Source organism: Peromyscus eremicus, chromosome 16_21 (genome assembly GCF_949786415.1).
Source record: "Peromyscus eremicus chromosome 16_21, PerEre_H2_v1, whole genome shotgun sequence".
NCBI lineage: Eukaryota > Metazoa > Chordata > Mammalia > Rodentia > Cricetidae > Peromyscus > Peromyscus eremicus.
In genome coordinates this window covers 54,588,509-54,612,892 of record NC_081432.1, presented here as the reverse complement: position 1 = coordinate 54,612,892, position 24,384 = coordinate 54,588,509, and the positions used below count along the sequence as shown (strand labels likewise).

Here is a 24,384-nt window from a genome sequence, read left to right as displayed (position 1 = left end):
AGGTAAAATACACAAGGATACAGAAGCATAGAATGATACTATCCACTCCAGCAACCAGTTTTCACCTGCTTCCTCTGACAGCAAGTCCTAAGCTTAGAGTTCCACAGTATAAGCCCTCCACTTCATCTTCTCTTACTACTGTGTCCACAGAGATACAGGAGGACTTTGCTAGTCTTCTATAAGATCCCTCTCCCTGCTGGGCGGCAGTGACACATGCCTTTAATCTCAGCACTCGGGAGACAGAGCCAAGCAGATCTCTGTGAGTTTGAGGCCAGCATGGTCTACAGAGCGAGATCCAGGAAAGGAACCAAAACTACACAAAGAAACCCTGCCTTGAAAAACCAAAAACAAAACAAAGAGCCCTCTCCCTCTTGCACAATGGCCAGCCTGCCTGCCTGCCTGCCTGCCTTCCTTCCTTAACCATAGAAGTTAATATGCCTAACAACAAAAGAGAAAAGGAACCAGGAGCCCTGATTACTATGGAGCTCCACAGATACAAACCCCTCACAGCCCACCTTCTAACTTCCTTAAACCAAACAGAGCCAAGCCCTATTTAACTTAAGCTACTGCTATTTTTGTGCTCGCTACATGTTGCTAAGCAAAATATTTATATATGTCTTAGTAATCTCAAAATGTGGTGTAAAAACACTGTTATATATAATACAATTATACATATACAATTCTATGTAGTACAATTCAATGGGGCAGATGCAAAACATGAAAATCCTTTGCAAAGTACCAAGGCTGAGTATCAAATGAAGAAAGCAGAAAACGTTGGCAAGATGTCTGGCATAAGTAGTTGCCGAGGGTGAACCGGCTAAAAAGAAGGTTGGATGCAGAAGAGATTTTTCTCCTCGGCATTAAGCAATTTTAAGGGATGTGAGGAGAAAAGCACCGCTAAGAAGTGAACACCAGAGAAACCACGCACTGCTCAGAGGGAAATGTGGAGGCAGCGCTGCTTCAGTAGCAGTGCCCAGGGAGCCTTCTTCTCCCGCTCCACAGGCTGGGGAAGGTGTGCCTAACTCAGGGATGAACAGAGAGATCCTGGAGATGGCAGACATATAAGCAGTCTGTTCCAACCCAGTTTGTAGTAGAAATAAAACCCCATCTGTCTTGATACCAGTATGTATCTTGACTCCATCTGAACTCTGAAGTGACTCTAACAATTATCAGCCAACTGAGTATCAAGGACAGAACAGGAAGTGGAAAAGTGGAATGAATACTGCCTAGGTTACAATCATAAAATTACTACATGAAGCCAGGTGGTGGTGGCACACACCTTTAATCCCAGCACTCGAGAGGCAGAGCCAGGTGGATCTCTGTGGGTTCGAGGCCAGCCTGGGTTACAGACTGAGTTCTAGGAAAGGCACAAAGCTACACAGAGAAACTCAAAAAAAAAAAAAAAAATTACTACATGAAGACGAAAACACTTTGTGAAAATCCCTATAATGACTACAGCAAACGCTACAGAAAGAAAGCATACCTCTGCTGTGTATTGGAAAATGTCAGCAATAATCTTCATGGACGGTTCTGGGGGGAAAATGTAAGTATTTCTGACCATAAACTCCTTTAGGATATCATTCTGAATTGTGCCTGTGAGCTTCTCTTTCGGCACGTTTTGCTCTTCCCCAGTTACTATAAACATTGCTAGAACTGGGATAACTGCTCCGTTCATGGTCATGGAAACGGACATTCTCTCTAAAGGAATGCCATCAAAAAGGATTTTGGTGTCTTCTACAGTGTCGATTGCAACTCCGGCCATTCCAACATCTCCGCGAACTCGAGGGTTGTCGGAATCATAACCACGATGTGTTGCCAGGTCAAAAGCAACGGACAATCCCTGCTGACCAGCTAAGCACATAAGAAAAAACAAAAAACAAACAACGGTTATGTTAGAGTCTCATAAAGAAGTAACTGGAAGCAGATTACCTCACTCCCATGCCCATATGAAACAAATACTTGGCTTCCTAAGAGTCAGAAGTCTCCAAAGAGGCTAAGACTCACAAACTGAGCTTCTAGATAGATGAGAAATAACAGCAACAACAGCATATCGCTTATCTCTCACCCGTACAAGGATATTTTTCTCAATCTCCTACATCAAACAATTTTTGTAGTTGTTTTTATTGAGATGTTTTCAAAATTCACAAAACGTCCAGCTGATCAGATATACTTAATACAACTTAGTATATATATGCTTTCTTACTTTATTCTTTACCACTGTCATAGCATAATGCCATAGCCATTCAAAATATTGTTGAACTAGAATTTTAGATTTTATTCGCACCACCCCCAAAAAATGTTAATAAAACTAGGAATGAAATCCAAGTTGGCCTTCAGCACACTAGGCAAGCACACTACCACTCAGCTAAATATGCAGTCCCTATACAAAATTTCCAAATAACTAAACTACATTAAATATAAATCCAATCCTTCCCTAAGTAACATAAACCTAGAAATTCTAAAGTTTAGCATGCAGTTAAGATTTTATCATACATTAGAAGGGAAACTGTAGACATAATTTTCTAATGAAGGACAGATTTCACTGTACATAGTTAGCACCTCATTTCCTACTATGGAGCTTGGCATCACTTACATTTAAGCTTTCCCTCCAATTCTTAGCTCCATAAAACTAAAAGCTTCCCAAAGATAAACTCCATCTCTTTCCTTCGTGCATCTTCATCTCATTTCTTTTCTACAATGTAGCTAACAGTATGGTTTATCTCCAAGAAATTTACACTTTTTACTGTTGCCTCTTATGTTTTTGACCACAGAAGTTGAAAAGTATCCATTTGTTTCACAGTAAATTCAAGCACAAAATGCATGTCATGTTTCCAGAATGAATTAATGTCTCCTATGTCATCACAAGCATCATGCCTTCCATTGAAATCTTACCCTTAATATTGTCCTTATAGAATTTATTGCTTTCTTCCACAGTACTAAAGCCTGCATACTGACGGATGGTCCAGGGTCTAAAGGTATACATGGTGGGATATGGCCCACGAGTGAAGGGCTTCATTCCTGGAAATTCTTCAGGTAAGTCCCTAGTATCTGCCCTGGAATATAAGGGCTTTATAGCGATCCCTTCTGGCGTGTGCCATATTAGGTCCTCTGGGTTTTTGCCTTTCAGTTGCTTTTTGGCCAATACAGCCCATTCTGGGTGGATGGGTTGCTGCTGGTGTAGGAGCCGTTTCCATCTGGAGGCTGATGTATCTTTTAATTGCTTCAGGTAATGGGGTGATAACAAAAAAAGCTGACTCTTAGCTCTCAACATGGTGAAGCATGGATACTCTCAAAAGGAAGTGAGAACTGACCTAGAAAATTTTAGAAAAACAATATACATAGTTAGAGTTGTGAAGGAAATCCAGGGCTTTCAGTGAGTCGGGAGAAAGAAAAGATAGAATACTGGTCCTGTTTCATTTTTCTTCCCTTTTCTGCTTTTGCACCTGATATTATATTACGCTTACCCTTGTTCTTCATAATGACTATTGCTCTAGATACTGTCTTCTTCCTCCACAGCCTCTTAGCTGGTCTTACAGACCAGTCTTGGCTCCCTCCAACACATCCAACACTGATAAAGTGCAAATCTGACTATACCATACTCCCACAGAATTTTTCAAAGGTTACATCACGGGGTAGATGTAACATAGTATTTCAATTAATTTTCATTCCAAGCCCACTTACAAATCTTTTAGTTTATGGTAGATACTACATTGGTGTGTCAGGCTGGAGAACTGGCTCAGCAGTTCAGAACATTTCTTGCTGTTGCAAAGGATTCCTGGGTTTGATTCCCAGCATGCACATGGAGGCTCACCACCTCCTTGAGTACCAAACATGAATGGGTTCACAGATGTACATGCAGGCAAAACACTCATACACAAAAAACGGTAAAAGTAAATCTAAAAATATTTTTTAGAAATTCTATTTTCCGTATTAACTTCTGACCTACCAAGTTAATAAAACATTGAAGACTGCCAACTGGATATTATGGATCACAAAACAAGAAACATAAAATCACTGATAGAAACATTAAGTGTTTTAACTACAATGTAAATTTCTAATACATAATATTAATGTATTATGTTTATGGAGATTAGTACTCTATCCAACTACCATGTGTGTGCTTTCCCTAAGTATTTTGACATCAATTTAAAAGTTAAAATTATGTTGACTATACTTGCTATTAGAGTAAACAGGCTCGAATAAGTATTAGGTGAAAGAATCAAGATATATCCCTGTAAATGCAATACACTCAACTGGATTTTTTTTTTAAGTTAGCAGAACAGAATATAAACATAAATACAACAAATGCAGTACCAACTTTTTAAAGCCTTTGTAATTTTTAACCTATTAAATCCAAGAGAGTTTTGTCATCCATTTTTATTTCAAGCCACTCGGATTTCTGAGAGCGGAAACGGTGAGTAGTGAGAATGCCGAGCTCACATCTGCACTACTTCTGCAGTGATGCGAAACGCTGAAAGGGACTTGACAAATGTCTGGACTACAGTGGAGACAGGAAGCACACCCATTTCAAACCAAGTTTTAATGAATCTTTCTTCAAACTGGACAAATGATAAAACAGGGCCCCAATCGAACAAGGACTTCCCGAAAAGCCAAAAGCCGAATTAGTAAAAGTTAAAACAGCACTTCAAAATAACCGTACTAGACAGGCATAGTCTGGCTTTAATCCAAGAACTTGGGAGGAAGAGGCAGGTGGATCTCAGTGAGTTCAAGGTCAGCCCGGTCTACAAAGGGAGTTCCAGGCCAGTCAGAGCTACATAGTGAAACCCTGTCTCTAATAAATAAATACATATATACACACATGCATACATACATACATACACACACATTTAACAGTACTGTTGTTATTGACAATAGGACTTCTAAACTTTCTTTGAAGAGTCATTAAAAAAAGATTTCAAGAATTCAAAGAAGCATTATGCAAATGTGTTAACGACGATTAGAATGTGTTAAAGTGAAATAAAGCAAAAGCTATCCTCACAACTCTAAATATTTACGTATGTATGTATGAATGTATATTCCCCAGATAAAAGTAATTTAGAAAAAGCCAGGGAGCCTTTAAATCCAGCGCTCACAAAGGCGGATCTCTAAATTCAAGGCCAGTCTGGTCTACAACGTAGAGTTCCAGGATAGCCCGGACTACATGGAAAAACCGTGACTCCAAAAACCAAATTAAAAAAAAAAAAAAAAGTAACTTAGAAACAAAAATAACTTTCAAGTGCAAGTGTAACAGTCTACATGTAGCTCTGCATTAACACGTCACAAAAGCTAGCCACGCCCACTGTCCGATTGGCGTAGGTGGTGGATCCACAGAGCATGAAAGTTATTATGATAAAGGAACTATCAGCCTAAGGAACTATCAGCCTAAAGCAGAAGTTCTCGATCTGTGCGTCGCGACCCCTCTGGCAAACCTCTATCTCCAAAAATATTCACATTACGATTTATAAAAGTAGCAGATTACATTTATGAAGGAGCAACAATTTATGGTTGGGGGGAGGGGGCAGTGGGTTACAACATGAGCAACTGTACTAAAGGGCAGCAGCATTAGGAAGGTTGAGAACCACTAACCTCAAGGAACTCATTAAACACAAAACTATGTTGGAGGAAAATCAGCAAGTATTTAAAAATCACACGCATGTGTCGCGCTCTGAAAGGCAAAACTGAGAGGCTAGAAATGTTTATTTTTGTATCAAATTAGACGTGCCTTTTCTTTTTCATCTCTTCCTCCTATCTCTTGCTTTTTGTCCCACCACGTCTAGCAGAAACAACGTACAAACAACCCGAGCCTCAGGTCAGCGTGGACCCAGAGCACCTCTTAATTACAAGTGACCTTGCGCGTGCGTGGGAAGCCAGGGAGGCGAGGGATAACGCTGCCGCGCTGCCGAGAAGCACTTTGCAGCGGTGGCCTCCGAAAGCCACGGCCCTAACCGAAAATGAGAAGTCGGTCGAAGCGATCATCTGAACTTCAGGGGAAAGCAGGGGGGGTGGGGGGCCCTCCCTGTCACAGTAGGACGGCCAAGATGGAAGGGAAGCACCGGAGGACAGAGACAGGAGGCAGAAAGATGAACACAGCAAGGGCAGAGACTCGCAAGCCTGACGTGCTCCACAGCGTACAGGCCGACTCACAGGCCACAAAGTGGGAGGCGACCCGGCCGAGCCCCGATCCCACCGCCGAACCCCGATCCCCGCGGCTCACAGGCACTCGCAGCGGGAGCTGGTGAGCCCGTCCAATCGGGGGGGGGCGTGGCCGACACCACCCTCCCGACCAGCCAATCCGATCCCGCCGTCGCGGACGCGTTTCTGTGACGTATAAGAACGTGACGGGCGGACGGGTCTCCTACTGCTTCATGGGCGCTTCCGGTTCCCGGGTCGTGGTGTTTGTTTTGGTTTGCAGGGTATTTTTTTTCCTTTTCCGGTTGTTTGGGCGCGAAAAGACTGAGCCGCGCTTTCTGAGGCCGGGAATAAACGGCGATGGGTGGAGAAAGAGGTGAAGCGGCTGACGGATCCAGAAAGGGATGAATTTTGAGCCTCACGCGCTTGTGGTAAACTCCGTGGTTTGTTTGTTTTGTTTGTTTATTTTTTTAAGGGCAATGTCTAACATCCAAATAGGTCTCTGCCACCTAGGGCAGCGGCTTGAGATTCTCTGGAGAGGAGTGAAAACACTCGCCTCCGTCCCTATTTCCCCAGACCCTCCCGGTCCTCGTCCCTGAAGCTCCGGACCCCGTCCGGGAGCGCCTGGCTGTCTCGCCCAGGTTCGTTCTCGTTTGTGGCTCGCAGCTAAAGGTCTGAATTGAGATAAGGAGCTTTAAAGTAGCTTCAGCAAACCGGCAAAGAACACCAACAAAAAAGTAGGGTGCCTGGCTGCCGTTTCCCACTCCCCCATAAGCATTTCAAGTCTGAACCGAGTGGTTCATCAAGCACAGCATTCTCCTCTGAGCTGTCATGCCGTCAGACTTAGCTGGTTTCACTTAAGTGCTTCATTTCTCTTCCTCCTAGAATATTCCCACGCCTGCTTACAGGTCAGTTTGATTGCATTTAGTATATTTCATACATAGTAATTGTTTTCATATCTGTGTCTGCCAACCCACTGTTAAGCTATGATTCCCTATGGATCTGGGAACAGTGAGGAATACACACACACACACACACACACACACACACACACACACTGAAATTGTCCCAACGGGGACAGAAATCATGACCCTTGTTTAGATTCTTACAGTGTCTGTCTCATGGACTTATCTAGGAGTTTTGTGTACTTTGTGCTATCCTTTCAGCATTACAGGTGCCTGATATTGGCACTGTTTTATCAGTGGGAAATTTTAGTTAATTTACTGGATTTGGGGCTAGGACGTTTTTAGTTAATTGGGATTTAGAACCTGGACTATTTGTCTCCCGTTTATAGTTTGTTCTTACCCGTCATGCCATTGGCTGTCCACCGAGGGGCGTTTTTGACTAGAGGGATATTTTGACAGTCATCAGACACAATTTTGGTGGTCACTGCTTGGGAGCGGGGCCATTCTAGTGTCTGGAGAGATGAGAATGCTGCTAACCATCTTAGAGTGCACAAGCCAGCCTTTCACAACACAAACATCCCAGTGTTAATGAGGCTGAGGCTGACGAGCTTTTCCACTCCAGTCTGTTACCTCAGCTTGAGACCATGATATAACACCATGGGCAAAGGACCAATTCTGTTTGGTCTTGCTTTTGTATTTCTAGTCAGTCAATACTGATGATTTTGTTGACTACAGTTTAAAATAAATTAGTAGTCAACTTCATAGACAATGTATTCAACACCAGCAGTGAACCCTAGGGTAAACTATGAATGGGGGTAATAGAGTGTGTCAGTGTAGGTACATTCGCTGGTAGCTGTTGTACCACGTTGTTGTGGGATGTTGTTAATGGTTGGTGAGGTGACAATGAGAAAGACTCGTTAGGTGGCATATGAAAATACCTTATACTTTCTTGACAATTATTGGAATGTGAAACTGATCTGAAAAGCTAATCTATTTTTAAGTATTAGCTATTAGAAAAAAATGAAATTCAAAAGACATGGCCAATTACTTTGTGAGTGAATTTGACATACATGAAGTTCTGTTAAATTTCTATAGAAACTGTATTCTCAATTTCTGCATTTAATATAATTTTACAACACAGTTTGTAAATCACATCGGGAGTAGCCTTGAGTTAAATATTATTGAGTATATATCTGGAGAAAACGATTGACAGAACCCACCTGTGTTGGATGACGGGAATTATAAGAGCCCATAGATATGTGTGGAGAAATGAAGAGGCATGATTAGAAAGGAGTTGGAAAGATTATGACTCATAATCTGAGTGAGCAGAGATAGACTAGAAAACAATTCAGGTGGAGTATATGTACAATATGTGCATGAGAGACAGAAATATTCAGTGTGTTCAGAAATCAAATCTAGCCACAGAGGGAAATTTAATGTAAGAGTAACAGGAAAGAAGGATTAGCAGATGAGTAGGGTTAGATTCTTAGCAACTGTAAATGGCAAGGTAAAGAGTGTAGGTGTTAAACATAGTAAGTGAATATTTAATCACGTATTTTGTTCCAAAGTTTAGTATTGTAGCTCTTGTACCAATTAGTAGGCCTGGCTTGTATATTTTTATATAATTAAAGATATAGTGGCTCAGGCACATGCACCCGGCATTAAGGTGGTTCTGCAAGCTCAGATCAGGCTTTTGCCACGGGTTTCAATTCCTCTTCCCATCGCTTGGTGACTGGGTTCCACGAGCAGGTGTTTCCGAGCACAAGAAAGTTGAAGCTGCCAATCTCTTCCTGCTTAGGCAGTGCACCTCAGCAGAATCACATCCACCGTATTGTGTTGTTCAAACAGCTGCAGGTTCTCTATGATAGAACATGGAGTGGCATTGACCCTACCTCCCTTTAACAGTAGTGAGAAGGAACTCATCGCATTTTAATCTGAAGATCTCAGTCCCCACGTTCCCTCTCCTGTAGATGCTCTTATTTAGTGCCCATGAACTGTTTTAATGTCAGTTCTAGACAAGGTCCACAAGGAAAGCTTACTCAATGTAGGTTGGTGTTTTAGTAGAAGTTGAGCTGAGGGAATTCGGTATTTTAGAACTGAAACAAGGGAATAAGTCTGGGCATAGACTAATGTACCACACTACTCAATAACAGATAAAGTGTTTTGGGGGGGTGGGGGTTCTAATTTTTGTGCCCGATTTGATACATGATTCCTAAGTGTGCTGTGTGATCTTTCAACTATTTTTTTTTTCCGTGTATTCTTTCTGTCTTAATTTAAGCAGGTGAGAGGAGACTTTAGTTTAAAAAAAAAAAATATTCAGGGACTCAGCACTGGCTGCTCTTCAAAGGGCCCAGGCTCAACTCTCAGCACACGCATGCTGGCTTACAGCCATCTCTAACTCTAGTCCAGAGGCCTCAGTGTTCTCCACTCTTCATGACAACCAAGCACGCTTGTGGTTCACAGACATGCTTAGAGTTCAGAAAGAGAGTGGTAACAAACTTAGTAGATATATGCTAAGAATTAAAACACATGTATGGCTGGGAGGCAGCGGCACACACCTTTAATCCTAGCACTTGGGAGGCAGAGACAGGCAAGTCTCTGAGTTCAAGGCCAGCCTGGTCTACAGAGTGAGTTCCAGGACAGCCAGGGCTACACAGAGAAACCCTGTCTCGGGAGTAAAAAAAATAAAGATGAAAAAAATCACATATATACATATATATACTTTTTTATACTGTGCCTAACTTATAACCTATCCACTCATTATAAAATGCAGGAATACATAGCTCATGCCTCTTTTCTTTTTAGCAGAAATAAGTTTGATTTTAAAGGTCTGCTAGAGAAAATAAGTTACTCTAAATGTTGTCATTGATAACCTCCGTCGCCATTCCCTTGTCTGGTTTGTAATTCATGAACGAACTGAGTAGTCAGTTCTTTCTGTACCCTTGTTACAATTCACACAGTTCTGAAGGAGGTACAGCTAACCGCCTTTATGAGTGGCAGATTTTCACATTACTATTCCTAGTGTGGAATTCCAGTACAAGCCCTCACCTTTGCCGTAAACTGAGTTGTGGTGAACCTATTACTTAATATCCAGTACAGTTCTCTGAACTGACTTTGCCCATGTCTGTTGTTGTTGTTTTCTTGAATTTAAAAATGGAGATATTTTGCATATGGGAATATGTAAATTCAAAAGCATCTTTAAAAATTTTTTCTGAAACCATGAAAATTATAGCCATTTTAAGGAGTAAAATTAAATTGATACCATTTTACTAGTGAGACCCAAAGGTCTTTGTTGATTTGTTTTTGAGACAGGGTTTCATTTATCTTGTTAAAGACCTGCCTCAAACTCAACTCTGTAAGTGAAGATAACGGTAAACTTACAGTCTTCCTGATGCTACTCCTGAGTGCTGAAATTATAGACATGCACACCAAGCTAGATTTATACAGTGCTTGGGAAGCATTTTAGATCAGTGTTCAACCTCCTGAGCTGGATCTACAGCAACAAAGTGATTTTTTTTTTTAACAAGTTTAAATGTTTTAACAACCTAAGATGTTTTTCCCAAATTCTGAAGACATAGTTTAGAAAAATTGCATGTAATGTTTTCAACAAAGCATGGTACAAATCTTTATCATTTTTCTGTTTTTTTTTTTTTTTTTCACCTCTGCAGACTATGTGTCATTGCAATTGTATTGTTTAGATCAAAATGCCTGGTAAAGCAAATGCTTCTAAGAAGAAATCTCAACAGTTAAAGAGAAATTCAAAACAAAGAGCTGATGAAGAAGTGGATTTTCCAGAGAATGAGGTAATAAAATATCAAATACCATTTAGATCGCTTTGATTAGAAAAAGCTATTCCCTTAAAAAGACTAAAAGTCAGTTTTACTACAAATTGTAATTCATATCACCATGGTTTAGTGCGATCTTTGTTCATAATACATACTTTATCTGTAGAAACAGCAGTAACAGTGCTACTCGTTAGTATACATGGAAATGGGTTGAAGAACCATCTTTTTAACTGATTTTCATTGTTTGTGTATCTCTAGGTTGGAAACACAGCAAAAAGAAACAAAAGTCGTGCAGGGCATCTATCCTCTAAAGGTATTGCTCTTCTTGTATGTCTTGTTTAAAGTGTCTTCTACCGATTTTCATGAAAAATTTTTCAGCATCTTGGTTATGAGTTCATCGATGGGAAAAGGTGGTCATAAGCAGCCACATTCACAGTATTTAATTCTTCTAGCAAATATATAGAGTTGTATCTGCCACATTGATAGAAACTAGAAAACAAATCATTGTCCCCCACTCTGAATTACTCATCTCTGAGAAATAGACAGTCCTACTTCTTCAAGACATCTGTCCTTTCAGCTCTGCCAGTACTATACAGGTAATTTATAATCTCTAGCTTAAGCTTTTCAGAGTCAATGAGTCCGAAGTACTCACGTTTTCGTAAACATCATTTCTTTATAAGAAGATTCCTTAACTCTCAATGTAGATGTGTTCTGATTTTATATTTCCAGGGCTATCATGTTTTTTGTTTTTTGTTTTTTTTGTTTTTTTTTTTGTAATTTCTGCACTCCTGTAATTTGCATAATAATATTCCCCTTTTCCTTACCTGATCTTTGTGAAGCCAGTACTGTATCTTGTGGCTTATGCCTTATGAGTAGAACAATGCATTGTTTAATTTTTCTAGCAAACACTATTGAGGCTTATCTGCCGCACTGATATGAACTAGAAAGTAAATCATTTTTCCCCACTCGGAATTACTCATCTCTGATATAAAGGGATGTCAGTCAGTATCTCTCTGTAGCTTGTTCTGTCACTTCTAATGTTTGATAGAAATAGTTTTCCAGTATTTTTATTGAAACTTTTAAAATTCAAGTCATTTTTCAGAAGCAAATTTTAGTAGTGATAACTTTCTTTATTTAAAAGTATTTGTATTTTAGTGTCTCTTGATAATATATCAGCTATCATCACAACGGGCAAATTCACTTTCAGTAACTGAGGTGTTATAGTTGCAATAAGATGTGAATTAAAGAGTAGGTTGTTTTAGTCTCATAATGCCATTAATGTTCTTTAGATTAAAATCATTTTTAAGTAAAACTGCAAACTTCTATATTGATTAGACTCTCTTGTATTACCAGCAACAGGACAAGCAAAGTCTATTAACCTAAAGCGGATAAAAGTAGCGTCCAACAAGAGAAAAACCTGGCAGCCTCTTCCAAAAAATACTGAAGAATATTTGCAAAGTATGATGGAATCCGTAATTCTGTGAGTTTCAAATTTCCTTTGCAACTCTTTCCTCCTACTTTGGTATTTACTGTTTACATTTTTCTGAATATTACTACATATTTTAGTTAATTTTTCCATGGCCATGACAGGATGCTTAACATAAGTATCTTAAACAGCAGAAAGATTGTCTAGGCCCAGAGTTTCAGAAGACGTGTCCATAGTCCTTGGATCCATTGATTCTGAGCCCTTGGGAGGCAGAACATCCTAGTAGTGGAAGCATGATTTGGAGGAAGCAGAGCACAAGACAGGGACCAGGGACCAGGTGTCACTTAAAAACACACCCCAATGTCCTGCACATCCTCCAGCCAGTCTCTACTTACTAAAGTTTCTACAACTAAAGAACATTCATCACATATGCCAATGGCAGGCATATCAAATTTAAACCGTGACAGCATTAGCCTTTAACAAAAAAAGGTTTTCTTAATTGTAGAAACTTGGAACCTACCAGTGAAGTAAAAATCAAGTCTGTGTGGATTGATTTGCAGTCCATAAATTTTTTTAATTGCTCTGTCAATATTGATTCTTTGTAAGTTGTATTCACAAAAATAACACTTTCTATGAAAATACTATGTTACACGAAATACAAAGAAACTAAAAGAGAAATCCTCCACAGTAGAATTTAACTGCATCAGAAAAGTTGGGTGTATAAATTATAATACAATATGATTCAAAGAAAATGTCACTGTTCTGCTTAAAGTGTTTTTTGTGTAATAGAAGAAAAATGCTATCAAATCACTGCACACATGTGTATGTCTGTGTGTATGTGAAGATGTCAAAATAAAACCCACTACTTTGTATTAACATACACCAGTAACAATGTAAACATAGATATATAATACTAAAAATCTTAGTATCATGAATTTCAGTTAAAGGTAAATTATATTATTAAAAAATGTATCTAGTATAAAAGAGAAGGTGAGCGGTTCTGCCTAGCTAGTGAGGTTGAACACTTGAAACATTTTTGAAAGACGGATTGTATTACGTTTCACAGTAATACTTAGTAATAATTAATACTTTTTTTTTTCCCTCAGAGAAATCTTAACCAAAAACATTAAAGGGAAAGAACAAATTCAGTATCATCTCAACTACTTGAAGAAAAGGTAATACACAATTGGACATGATTAAATTATAATTATTTTTAAACTGTGACTTGTTCCTGTGTTCTTAAATGACTTCAGTCAGTGGACTATATTTTCTAAATGAAATGAAGTTTGAAAATACATGCTTCCTAAGTTTCAGAGAATATATACAAAAGAATATGGTCATAATGTAACTTTTATTGTCATGTTTCACTGTTCTGTGTCTTGTGTCAGTATTTGAAAATACATGATGACTGTAACTCCTTTATACTTTAATTTTAATAACTTAGAGTAATAGTTCACAACTCATAATTTTGTCTTGTTTTCCATTGCTGTTGTTTATTGTCATATCCTATTAGTTTCCTTCACCTCTATCTTAATTAGCTTTTCTTTTGCTTTGATAAGACACCAGGACTGAAAGCAGCTTGGAAAGGAAAGGGTTTATTTCACTTATAGCTTATAAGTGATCACTGAGAGAAGCCAGGACAGAAACCTAGAGGCAGAAACTAGAACAGAAGTCATGGAGGGACATTGCTTGCTGGTGGCTTGCTCAGTCTGCTTTCTTACAGCACTCAAAACCACCAGCCCAAGGGTGGTGCTACCCACAGTGAGCTGGACCCTCCTATATCAATTGTTAATCAAGAAAATGCACCCCAGGCCAACCTGGCAGCAGTATTTTCTCAATTGAAGTTCCCTCTTATAAAAAGACTTGTGTCAAATTGACAAAAACTAATCCTAGCAACCTCATATTGTATTGCTCAATTATACGAGCAACAAGTATAATTTTCGCAGAAATTGCTCTTAATCTTGTGGTACATCACTAATGAAGGTTGCTTTTTAAATGTTCTTTAAAGCCACAGTGACACTGGTGGTTTTGGGTAAACACTTTACTCTTAGTACAGAACTTTTTCTTGTCGTACAAAAAAGGTTTTACATTTCAGCTTCAGGTTTGAAAGAAATGTTTGTGGTCTGGTTCTTTTCATGTGATGGGTCCTCTGAGCATAATTCTCTTTCCTTTTTCTTCAAGAATGATTCTCAAGCTATAGAAAGAATGGCATGACTTGGGGTGGGACAGGTGAGCGAAGTTTGTTGAGCGAAGTCGGCAGATTAAAGAACTTCTGGACTTCAGCTCACAGACCAGTTACTAGAGTGATAGTCTAATAGTGAAGGGCCATGAGTATCTCCAGAAGAGAAAAACATAAGCTAAATCAGTTACAGCTAGTCTGTTGCAATATAGGACAAATAGTCAGATACAATGTAGGAAAGATAATAGGGTACATAGTGATCGTCCTTTGTTAGCAAAAAGACAAGTTCAGCAGGTAGGTGTTCTCTCCATGTAGAACTAATTCAAGGCTTGCCTATTTCCTCCCTATTTTACCTTTATAACTTTTTAGTTATTAATTTTCAGGTTTACCAAAGCAATGACATTTTCCTATACTTGTGTTATTATACTTTAATTTTCACTCATTGCTTTCCTCTGTAACCTCTTTAACTATCTAGCTGGTTCCCTTCCCCCCCCCCCCCCTTTTGTCGTTCTTATTATGTTTATGCCATTATACTCCCCGCCATGTCTTCTTCACTTCTCATGATCTATTTTCTAATTTCATCATTTACACATATATAGACAAATAAATGCCTGTTTTCTTATATGCAGAATGTAGGTTTAAAACTCATAACTTGAGTGATGAGTAGAGATAAATCAGATGGTAAATTGCTAGCTGTACATGCATGAAGACCTGAGTTCAGTTCCCAAAAGTCACATAGAAATTTCAGGTTTGTGATCCCAGTACTGAGGAGACAGAAACAGGAAGATCTTTGGTGCTCCCGGGCCTGCCAGCCTAGCCTAATCACCAAGCCCCAAGCCAATGAGATATTATACCTCAGAAAAACAAAGTAGATGAAGTAGATGGTACCTGAGCAACAACAGCTGGGTTTAACCTCTGGTTCCTACACGTATGTACACCTGCATACATGTAGTTAGCAAAATAATCATACACAAGTTAATCTTACTTCTTCTGGTACATCAGAGTATAGCACCAAATCCTAACTTGGAATTTTGAGTAAATTTAACAGCATTTCTCTAATATTCCAAAAGATACTTCATGACTGAAAGTGATCAGTGATGGATTATGTTTGGGTACATTACCATATACAATGGATAAAATCAGCATGTTTGAATTTCTTTAACCTAATACCTCCCAAACTGATGCTTTTGGCAGGAACTCATTTACAAAGTTTTCAGATGTTCACAATATATCAAACCTACATATATCTCTTCAGCCTTGTAAAGAAAAAAAGGGAGGGGGGGATCTCTTACTCCTTAGTGCCAGTTCAAAAAATCTGGAGATGGTCTCTGACTGACCTCGCTGAGAAAATGTTCCTGTGTTTGGACTGATTTTATAGCATAATTGATATAAACTAAGTCACAATTGCCTACCCCCATGAGCAGAAAGTGCTTCTAGTCAGACAAAACCATCAGCTTATAGCTTCTGAAGCAAACTGCCCTTAGAAACCAGTGAGAAAAAGTGATTGTGTTGTTGATGTACTATCTTCAGGGTGTACTTTTATAAAGTTTAATAAGTTTTTGAGATTCTTCAAAATCTAACCATGACTTCGAACATTTGGAACAGTAAATTGAACCTTACACATAATTGATTTAATAAACGTAGGAAAATCATAGTCTTTATGTTAACTCAAAACTAAAATGAATGCTACTTAGATCTTATAAACACGCTGCGTTTATTGTAATCTGGTGATGACTTCATGGCAAACTGAAGATTGTCTTAACAGTTTAGTGAGACTGATTAACTGCAGAGTTTATACCACCAACATTTTTCTTTAAGAAGACTAAAATATTGAACATGTCTCTAAAAGATAAATGGGGGTTCCATTCTTCTGTAGCTGCTTTCAGATCTTAAGTACAGGTATTCATTCTCTGAAATACTTTCCACCAGAAGTGTTTCAGGTTTTGGGTTACTTTTAGATTTGGAGATATTTACATATAAACAACAAGGAGTCTTAAGGATAGGACCCAAATCCAAACACAAATTCATTTATTTATCCTGTCATTTTGCTTTAATTAATTTTTGCAGTATTTCTTTAAAACTTTATTTTGATTGTGTGTGCATGTGCAAGAGAGAGCATATGCTGTGGCCTGCTATCAGAGGTCAAACACAACTTTGAGTCCTTGGTTCTGTCTTTCTACGTGGTCTTCCTTGTGTTCCAGGAACTGAACTTGGATCTTCAGGCATACTTGCTAAGGGCCTTTACCTGAGCCATTTTAACAGCCCTTATAATAATATTTTTTATACTTTTTTGCATGAGTCAGTGTTTTATGATGGTGAATTTTCCACTAGTGGCATCAGTTTGGAACTAAAAATGGTTCAGATTTTGGAACATTTTGGGTTTTAGCTTTGGGAGGGTGTTCAACTTACAGTAGAATTTTTAGAAAACCCACACTATTACTGTGGCAGAAGCAACTACAATGAGTTTATTCTCCTTGATTTCTTTCTCATGAAACTGAAGAATCAAGTCTGAGAACATTATTTTACTGTCTGCTGGGGAAGTAGGAGTCACACAGATCAGTTAAGACTTTAATTAGATAGAATAGAATTTGTGTCATAGTGTTTGACAACAAAGCATGTAGTGATCATCATCTTATCTGCCTTAAACTATAAAACTCAGTCATCCTTAAGAACATTTAGATTAACCTGTATTGGTTACATTCTTTAAAAGTTAGAAGTGAGGTTTGGCATCAGACTTAAAACTAGAGTTCTTTCTCTTGTTCAACAATCCATACTAAACTGGCAGGCTCACATGCTATAGTAGTATAGAAAGCATATTTAAACAGTAGTAGGAAATTCTGATTTTAAAATATATTTCTAAATGTGTGAACTGAAAAATGTTGTAGTAAAGTAGCCTTGGCATTCCGTGATTTGCGATAATTGTTAATGTATTGAAAAGTTAGGTGATGATTTGTCAGGCAGAGCTGTTTTGGGAAAGAATGCAGTTAGCTATTGTGAAAAAGAAAGAGAATGTTGTAGCCCTTACAAGTGTGAGAGTAGGGGAAAAAATGAAACTGTTTCAAAACTTAAAAAAAAAAAAAAAAAAGTAATGTTCCCCAAAATAAGCATGTGTAATTCTATTTTTAAGATTACTGCAACAGTGTAGAACACTGAAAGTCCCTCCCAGAAAGCTGAACTATTTAACCGATGTGTCAAATCTGCTGAAAATGGAAAGGGCACAGGAAAGAGCTCATGAAGAGGACCTGGCTTTACTGCAGGTATGACATCCAAAAAGGCCTCAGTAATTAGAAAGCTGGCAGAAGGGGACTGGGGTCAATTAAGTCATTGCAGTATTAGTCTAGTAATGAATGCAAAGTTTGGATTGAGGCTTTTTGTTGGTTCTTGTTTGTTTGTTGTAATGAAAGCAAAGCTTTCACTTGAACTTTGGGCCTCTATAATTGAAGTGTTTATGATTTATTTATCTGTGATCAAGTAACAGCCCCACTCTTGTAAATATTTTTTTTAAATCCTTTCGTATATATTGATCATGTCTTTTGCCTCCTACAGTTTCTCCCAGATCCTCCCCACCTCCCTACATATCCAACTTTATGTTCTTTCTCTGTCTCTCTCTTAAAACAAACAAAACCCACAGACACACACATACCCAAAAAGGAAAAAAAAAAAAAAAAAACACGATAATGGAAATCAAAACAAATAAGCAGAAGACCACAAGACCAAAAAGTCTACAAAAAAATACTATTTAGTTTATTTTATATTGGCCAAATATTCCTAGTCATGGGCAGCCCCATTCTTTGAGTTACTCTATTTTAGCTGAAGTCTCAATATTTTTAATTACCAAGTCTTGTCATTGAATACTATGGAATTCAAAACCTTAGTTCCATACTGTTATGGAAGGTTATAGTCATTGTCTCAGTTGTTACTGTAGCTCATGTATATTGAGATTTTTCTCTCCAAACACACCATAGTTCCATCTCTTATCCTCACATAGTCTGAGAAAAATGTTGCTTTTCCAACTGAGCCATAAACAAACTGCCTAAAGTTAAATGCCAACCTGTCAGATAATCAGAGCATAGTACTCAACGTTCAGCTTTTAATTAGTTGATATTTGAACAAGTAAGAAAACCAATGTTAAAGAACTGACTATAAAAAATAAAACAAATTGGACCATATATTCCTCAGACATTTTGAAGTAATTTGTAGATGTGGTTGTGTTAGTGTTTGAATAGGCCCTTAGGAAGTTCAGGGTAGTAATTGTTAGTGCAAGAAATATGTTGTGAAGAACATCTAGTAACTCCAAACTCATAACTAATTCATTCCCACTTCCCCTGAGTATGAAGAATGATATTGTGCAGTCCACATATATTATAAACTAATGAGATGTATTTATGGAGTAGTGGCCCTACTTAATTCATACATTCATACTACGATTTCCATCCTGAAGTTACTTCTCTGAGCATCTTTTAGTATTGGTACCACCTCTACCATTTAATGAACAGTGACATGGCATTAATATAGGGTTTTTATAAATATTTTAGACCATAGAAATGGTGAGTATTAGCATCACTATTTGTATTAAACAAGAGTGTTCATAAGCAAGCAATAAGTGATAGTGCGGCTTTATGGGAAAGTATTTCTAGTGTCCAGTTAAAACTTGATGGTGACGAGAGAAACACAGATGCGGTCTGTGGTTTCCTTGGAGCTCACTCAGGAAGTACCACATCCAAGGGGTAGGAGAAGATGGGTGAAAGTGTGTTACAGTACAGCATAAATATGACAGGAATGCCCAAGAGGATAACAAAAGCAATAGGATGAGATAAACTTTCAATCTTACAGTGATTCCCCTTTTTTCTGTGATGCTGGAGGCTGAATCCGGGGCCTGAAACACTCTGCTGTTGAGTTACACAGCTAGGCTTTTTATTATATTTTGCGACAGATTCTTGCTAATTTCCCTGAGCTGACCATCAAATTGAAATGTTCCTGCCCCTGCCTCCTGAGTTCTTGAATTAATTATAGATAGATAGATAGATAGATAGATAGATAGATAGATAGATAGATAGATACATGCTACAGTTTCTAGTGTCATAAAGATCGTCATTCCTAGTGTATGTAACTCTTCATTTAGTGAGTGATGTGGACTGGGGGAGGCAGAGGGCAGGGTCTCACTATGCAGTCCTGGCTGGCCTGTTACTCAGCTGTCTCAAAATTAATTAATTAATGGAATAAAAAAATTTCAAAATGAGATGTTTCTGGATTTCATGGGTGGTTCTTAGATCCGAAGACAAATGTCTTTACAAGAAGCAAGAAAAGATACAGAAACAAAGAGAAGGCCATGGCAAGCCACGGGTAAGAGGTGGCCTAGTGCAGTCACAAGGAATGCTATCAAAAACCTAAATAGACAAGGAAGAAATCGGTGTAATTTTGGGTTTTTTGAGACAAGGTTTTATAGTTCCAAGGCTGTTCTCAAAACTCCTGATCTTCCTGCCCCAGTCTTTACATGTTGTGGTTGGAAGCATGTGCCACCATGCCCGGCTTGCCCATAGAATCTTTTTTTCAGAAATTGAATGTTTATTGGGGAAACAGGTACACAGCAGAACACAGAGAGGAAGTCCCTCCACAAAGCAGGGGGCTCTCAGGAAGCTGAAAATCCAGTCTCTTCACCTGGATGGGGGTTTGTTAACTCTCTGAAGACTCCTCCTCCCCTAATTTAGTGGTTGCTCAATTTGAAGGAAGACAGGATAGCCAGTCTATCAACAAGGAGCCAACTGGGGGTAGAGGGAGTCACAAGGCCTTTGTTTTAAGCTGCCAGGCTTTTGTCTCAGATTTAGAGAGTAAGGAAGAAGCCAGCCATCTTGGGAGTTTGCCACCTTTGTTACCTAGCCAGGCCCCTCTCCCTATCTGTCTACCTACCAGGAAATCTGTCCAACTCCTAATCCCTCATTTCTTCTTTTTAGAGGTCACCCTAACTACTGTTAGGGGTTTGGGGATAGGGTGCCTTCCACTCTAGCTCCTTTGAGCTGTCAAAATGGGTGGTGATGAGGGAGGAGAAACTGTCAGAGGGCCTCAGGGGAGATTGATCTAAGGGACCACAATAAAACTTAGGCTCTCCATTGGTGATAGCATGTCTCTTTGGATTGTGACATTTGAGGGGGGTAGCATCTTAATAATTCTCTCATCCTCTGAACAAATTCTGAGGTGAAGGTCCCAAAAATTTTACCATCTAGGAGTCTTGATAGGGTTTGTTTTTTCTGCCAGTAAAAATTAAAAGGCAGGAAATAGCTGGGTGTGGTAGCGCACATCAGGAGGCAGAAGCAGGAGGATCTCTGAGTTTGAGACCAGCCTGGTCTACAGAATGAGCTCCAGGACAGCCAGGGCTAAACAGAGAAATCATGTACCGAAAAAAAAACAAAAACGAATGAATGAATGAATGAATGAATGAAAGAAAGAAAGAAAGAAAGAAAGAAAGAAAGGGCTCAGTAAGTAGCTGTGGAGAAATCTCTTAACACAGCAAATCAGCATTGGAGACAGACTTATTGGGTTCAAAGAAATATACACACAGTAGGGGCAAGGAAGCATACACAGATGAAAAAGACCCTCTTCAAAGCAGACAGGGGACTTGGGAAGCCAAATCCCCATGCCCTCTCCCCGGGCCTCCAGATAATTTAGAGGGATCATAGCCAAACCATCACCTTTATTTTGGGCTATTGCCCTTCCTAACTGTAACAGAATAAATCATTGCATGCCACTTTTGATCTGTTAGAATAGCCATCGTAAGCCGGGCAGTGGTGGTGCACGCCTTTAATCCCAGCACTCGGGAGGCAGAGCCAGGCGGATCTCTGTGAGTTCGAGGCCAGCCTGGGCTACCAAGTGAGTTCCAGGAGAGGCACAAAGTTACACAGAGAAACCCTGTCTTGAAAAACCAAAAAAAAAAAAAAAAAAAAAAGAATAGCCATCTTAAACTGATATATATGGTGTTTACTTTATGTCTTTCCACACTTCGTAAATCCAGCAGTCAGTCCATAGCAGCATGATGCTATGGAACAGGTTAGCTTCACTATGGAATGCAGTTCACAGAATTCAAACCCTGGAGCATTCGTAAAAACAAACAGCCTACTTCCTTCTACCTAGGAATTTCAGTGACGTAAAGAATTGGACAAAAAAAACTTAGAGAAAAAAATAAACCAATCATAACCAATATGGAGCCTGACTCAAAGTATAAAGTAGTTTCTGTGTACAAGGAAATAAATGTTAATAACATATTCAACATTATGGAATTTAATAGGATTTTAACTACTGTGGTGAAACAGATCTTAAATAGTGTTAAGTCCTTTATAGTTGTGCATTGAAATATTTACAGATAAAGTGGTATGAGGTCTAGGATATACTTTAAAATAGTGCAACTTTAATAACCCAGAAACTGGTTTATACTGTACTTGGTCTACAATCAGCATATTCTTGTTATTTCTATAACTAATTTCATTTATTCTGCATAATTGTCTTTCTCTATAAATTAACATATTTTTTTAATTTAGAAAATGCTCATATAGTGTTTTTATTAATATCTAATCCCAATGCCTGCATTTTATTCTCTTGGCATATTGAAACAGGCATTCAAATGTTCCTAACTAAAATGAAAAATATTTTCATTTTTTCTGGCACTTGAAATTATATGCTACTTAACAAATGCTGTTGCTTGGTGTCATTAGTCCTTGGGCTCTGCAAGACTCATACAAGGGTTTTCCAGGACCTCTGTGTAGTTGGAAGGTTTCTCCGATCTTGCCCAGCCCCACGGTCCTGCAGCTGCTCGGACCCAGGTAAACACACAGAGGCTTATATTATTTACAAATTGGATGGCCTATGGCAGGCTTCTTGCTAGCTAGCTCTTATAACTCAACCTATTTCTTTTTATCTATAAGTTGCCATGTGGCCATGGCTTACCTGTACTTTCACATCTTGCTTCTCCTGCCGGTGCTGGCGTCTCCCTAGGCTCTGCCTTTCCCTTTCCTTGGATTTCCCACCTGCCTCTAAGCTGCCTTGCCATAGGCCAAAGCAGCTTATTTATTAACCAATGGGAACAATATATATTCATATATATTCACAGCATACAGAAAGATATCCCCCAGCACTTCTGATATTTGTTAGCTTCTGTGTTAAATTTTGAAGAAGCATTGATGGGCATTTATCTCCTTATCCTATAAAAGTAAGTTTCCTTGTAATTCATGTTATAGTGGCCAAGCAGCTTTCTAGAGGCTCTGTTTTTTGAAAGATAAGCAAAAGTAAAATTACCATTTTTGTCCAGAGTGTCTTAAAATATAAGGTATTATATGTATACAGTCTCCTGGTGTTTCATTTATAAGACATTTACTTTAAAATATTAACTTGTCTTTTTGCTTCAGGAAGAAATAGACAAAATAGTAGAGACCACAGAGTCAATGACTGAAAGTATTCAGAGCCTAAAGAACAAAATTCAGACTCTGACAAATGAGGTAGAGGAAGAGGAGCAGAAGATGAAACAGGTAATGCTTCAAAACCATATTGCTAGTATTTAACTATAAGTTTTAATGCCAAAGTGTTACCAAGGTAACTTGAGTTCTGTAAGGTGAACAAAACCAGCCTTTTGAAATAATCCCTAGCTCTCTGTTTTATTTAGGAATTTCACCTGGATAGTAATAAGGTACTGTCTCTTCCAGAACTTTCTCAGAAAAGTCTTAAAGCACCCACACTTCAAGTAAGTACCTTTACCATACTATTGCCAGGCTGTATTACACACACACACACACACACACACATATCCCACACTCACTCATATAAAACCATATCCCATGTCTTTAAACTAATCCTGTTATAAATTTCTTGACAAATTCCTTTTCTTACTTGACATTTAATTGAACCCCTGTTCTGTCAGTTCATGTAGACTATTCTTATCAGTATTGATATAACAGTCGATTGCACAGATAGGCCATTGCTGTAAAGTACTGATAGAAATGAGTAATTTTATAGTACACTCCTTCATATATTTTTACATGTTTGTATAGTCCTAACGACAGGTACATACCTCTTTAACTTTGGACTTTTAACAGTGACGTACAGCCCTTTATGCACTAGCATTGGAGTATTTGACATTCATCTATATGCTGGTAGTTTGTCTTTCTGCCGAGGAGCTCATTGATGTTGTCATATAAATGCTCATTATCTGTAGTGCTCCAGCAGAGCAGGGATGGGAGAAGAAAGACTTATTTGAAAATGAATGGCCATCAGTTGATGACTAGTGAAGTGGGTGGTGGATACTTAAGATTATTATATAGATCTCCAAATAACAGACATACGACATTTTTTCATCGTAAAGTGCTATAATTAATTGTACTCTCTTACCCACAGGAAGAAATTTTGGCAGTAATTCCAAACCAGAATGCTCTTCTGAAGGACTTGGATGTCCTTCATAATTCATCCCCAGTGAAGGACATGTCAGCGTTCATTCAAGAAGCCTATAAGAAACTTGATGGCTCTTAAGGAGTTGGTTGTGGTTTTTGTTTTTAAGCATTGTTCCATATTAACTTATTGTGTATGAATTGTAAAACCTTCCTTTTTAGGACAGAGTCTCACTCTGTGTGTTGCCTGGGCTGGCCCAGTGTCACCCATACTGGCCTTGAACTCACAGCAGTCCTACCTCAGCATGCTGAGTTCTGGGATTACATATGTGAGCGGCACATCTGGCCCAAAGGTGTACAACTTAACTGTAGTAAGACTATAAAGCTGATGTTTTTGCAGAACAATTACCCCCTGTTATCCACTTTAAAAATAGCCTTTGTGGCCCTATCATTAGTATCTAATGTTCTAAAAACAGTTGATAGCAGTTGCTAAACCTAGGAAATCCATATATGCTGTATCTATAGTTATTTGCTAAAACCGTATACTATGAATGATTTTTGAAATTAAAAAGGCCATGTTGTAACAGTTTATGAA

General features: G+C 38.6%; 2 protein-coding genes across 3 annotated transcripts in view; one reads left to right on the top strand and one right to left on the bottom strand.

Moving 5' to 3' along the window:
* The window catches only part of Mmut (methylmalonyl-CoA mutase), a 27,511-nt gene extending 21,241 nt beyond the window's left edge, over positions 1-6,270 (bottom strand). Inside the window, exons 1-3 of one of the 2 annotated variants that reach the window (XM_059282292.1) lie at positions 6,145-6,270; positions 2,893-3,311; positions 1,484-1,851 (exon numbers count right to left, since the gene is read on the bottom strand). In XM_059282292.1, coding sequence (XP_059138275.1) covers positions 1,484-1,851; positions 2,893-3,271 — 747 coding nt within the window. In that variant the 5' untranslated portion in view covers positions 3,272-3,311; positions 6,145-6,270. Of the gene's footprint in view, positions 1-1,483; positions 1,852-2,892; positions 3,312-5,074; positions 5,196-6,144 lie in introns of those variants that run through there. The other variant, XM_059282293.1, reaches the window with a different exon arrangement.
* Cenpq (centromere protein Q) lies at positions 6,043-24,384 on the top strand. The gene is made up of 9 exons (XM_059282294.1): positions 6,043-6,560; positions 10,703-10,837; positions 11,078-11,132; positions 12,173-12,299; positions 13,352-13,420; positions 17,552-17,681; positions 22,818-22,937; positions 23,072-23,149; positions 23,800-24,384. Exons 2-9 carry the CDS (start codon positions 10,739-10,741, stop codon positions 23,929-23,931), a joined length of 810 nt encoding a protein of 269 aa, XP_059138277.1. The 5' UTR covers positions 6,043-6,560; positions 10,703-10,738; the 3' UTR covers positions 23,932-24,384.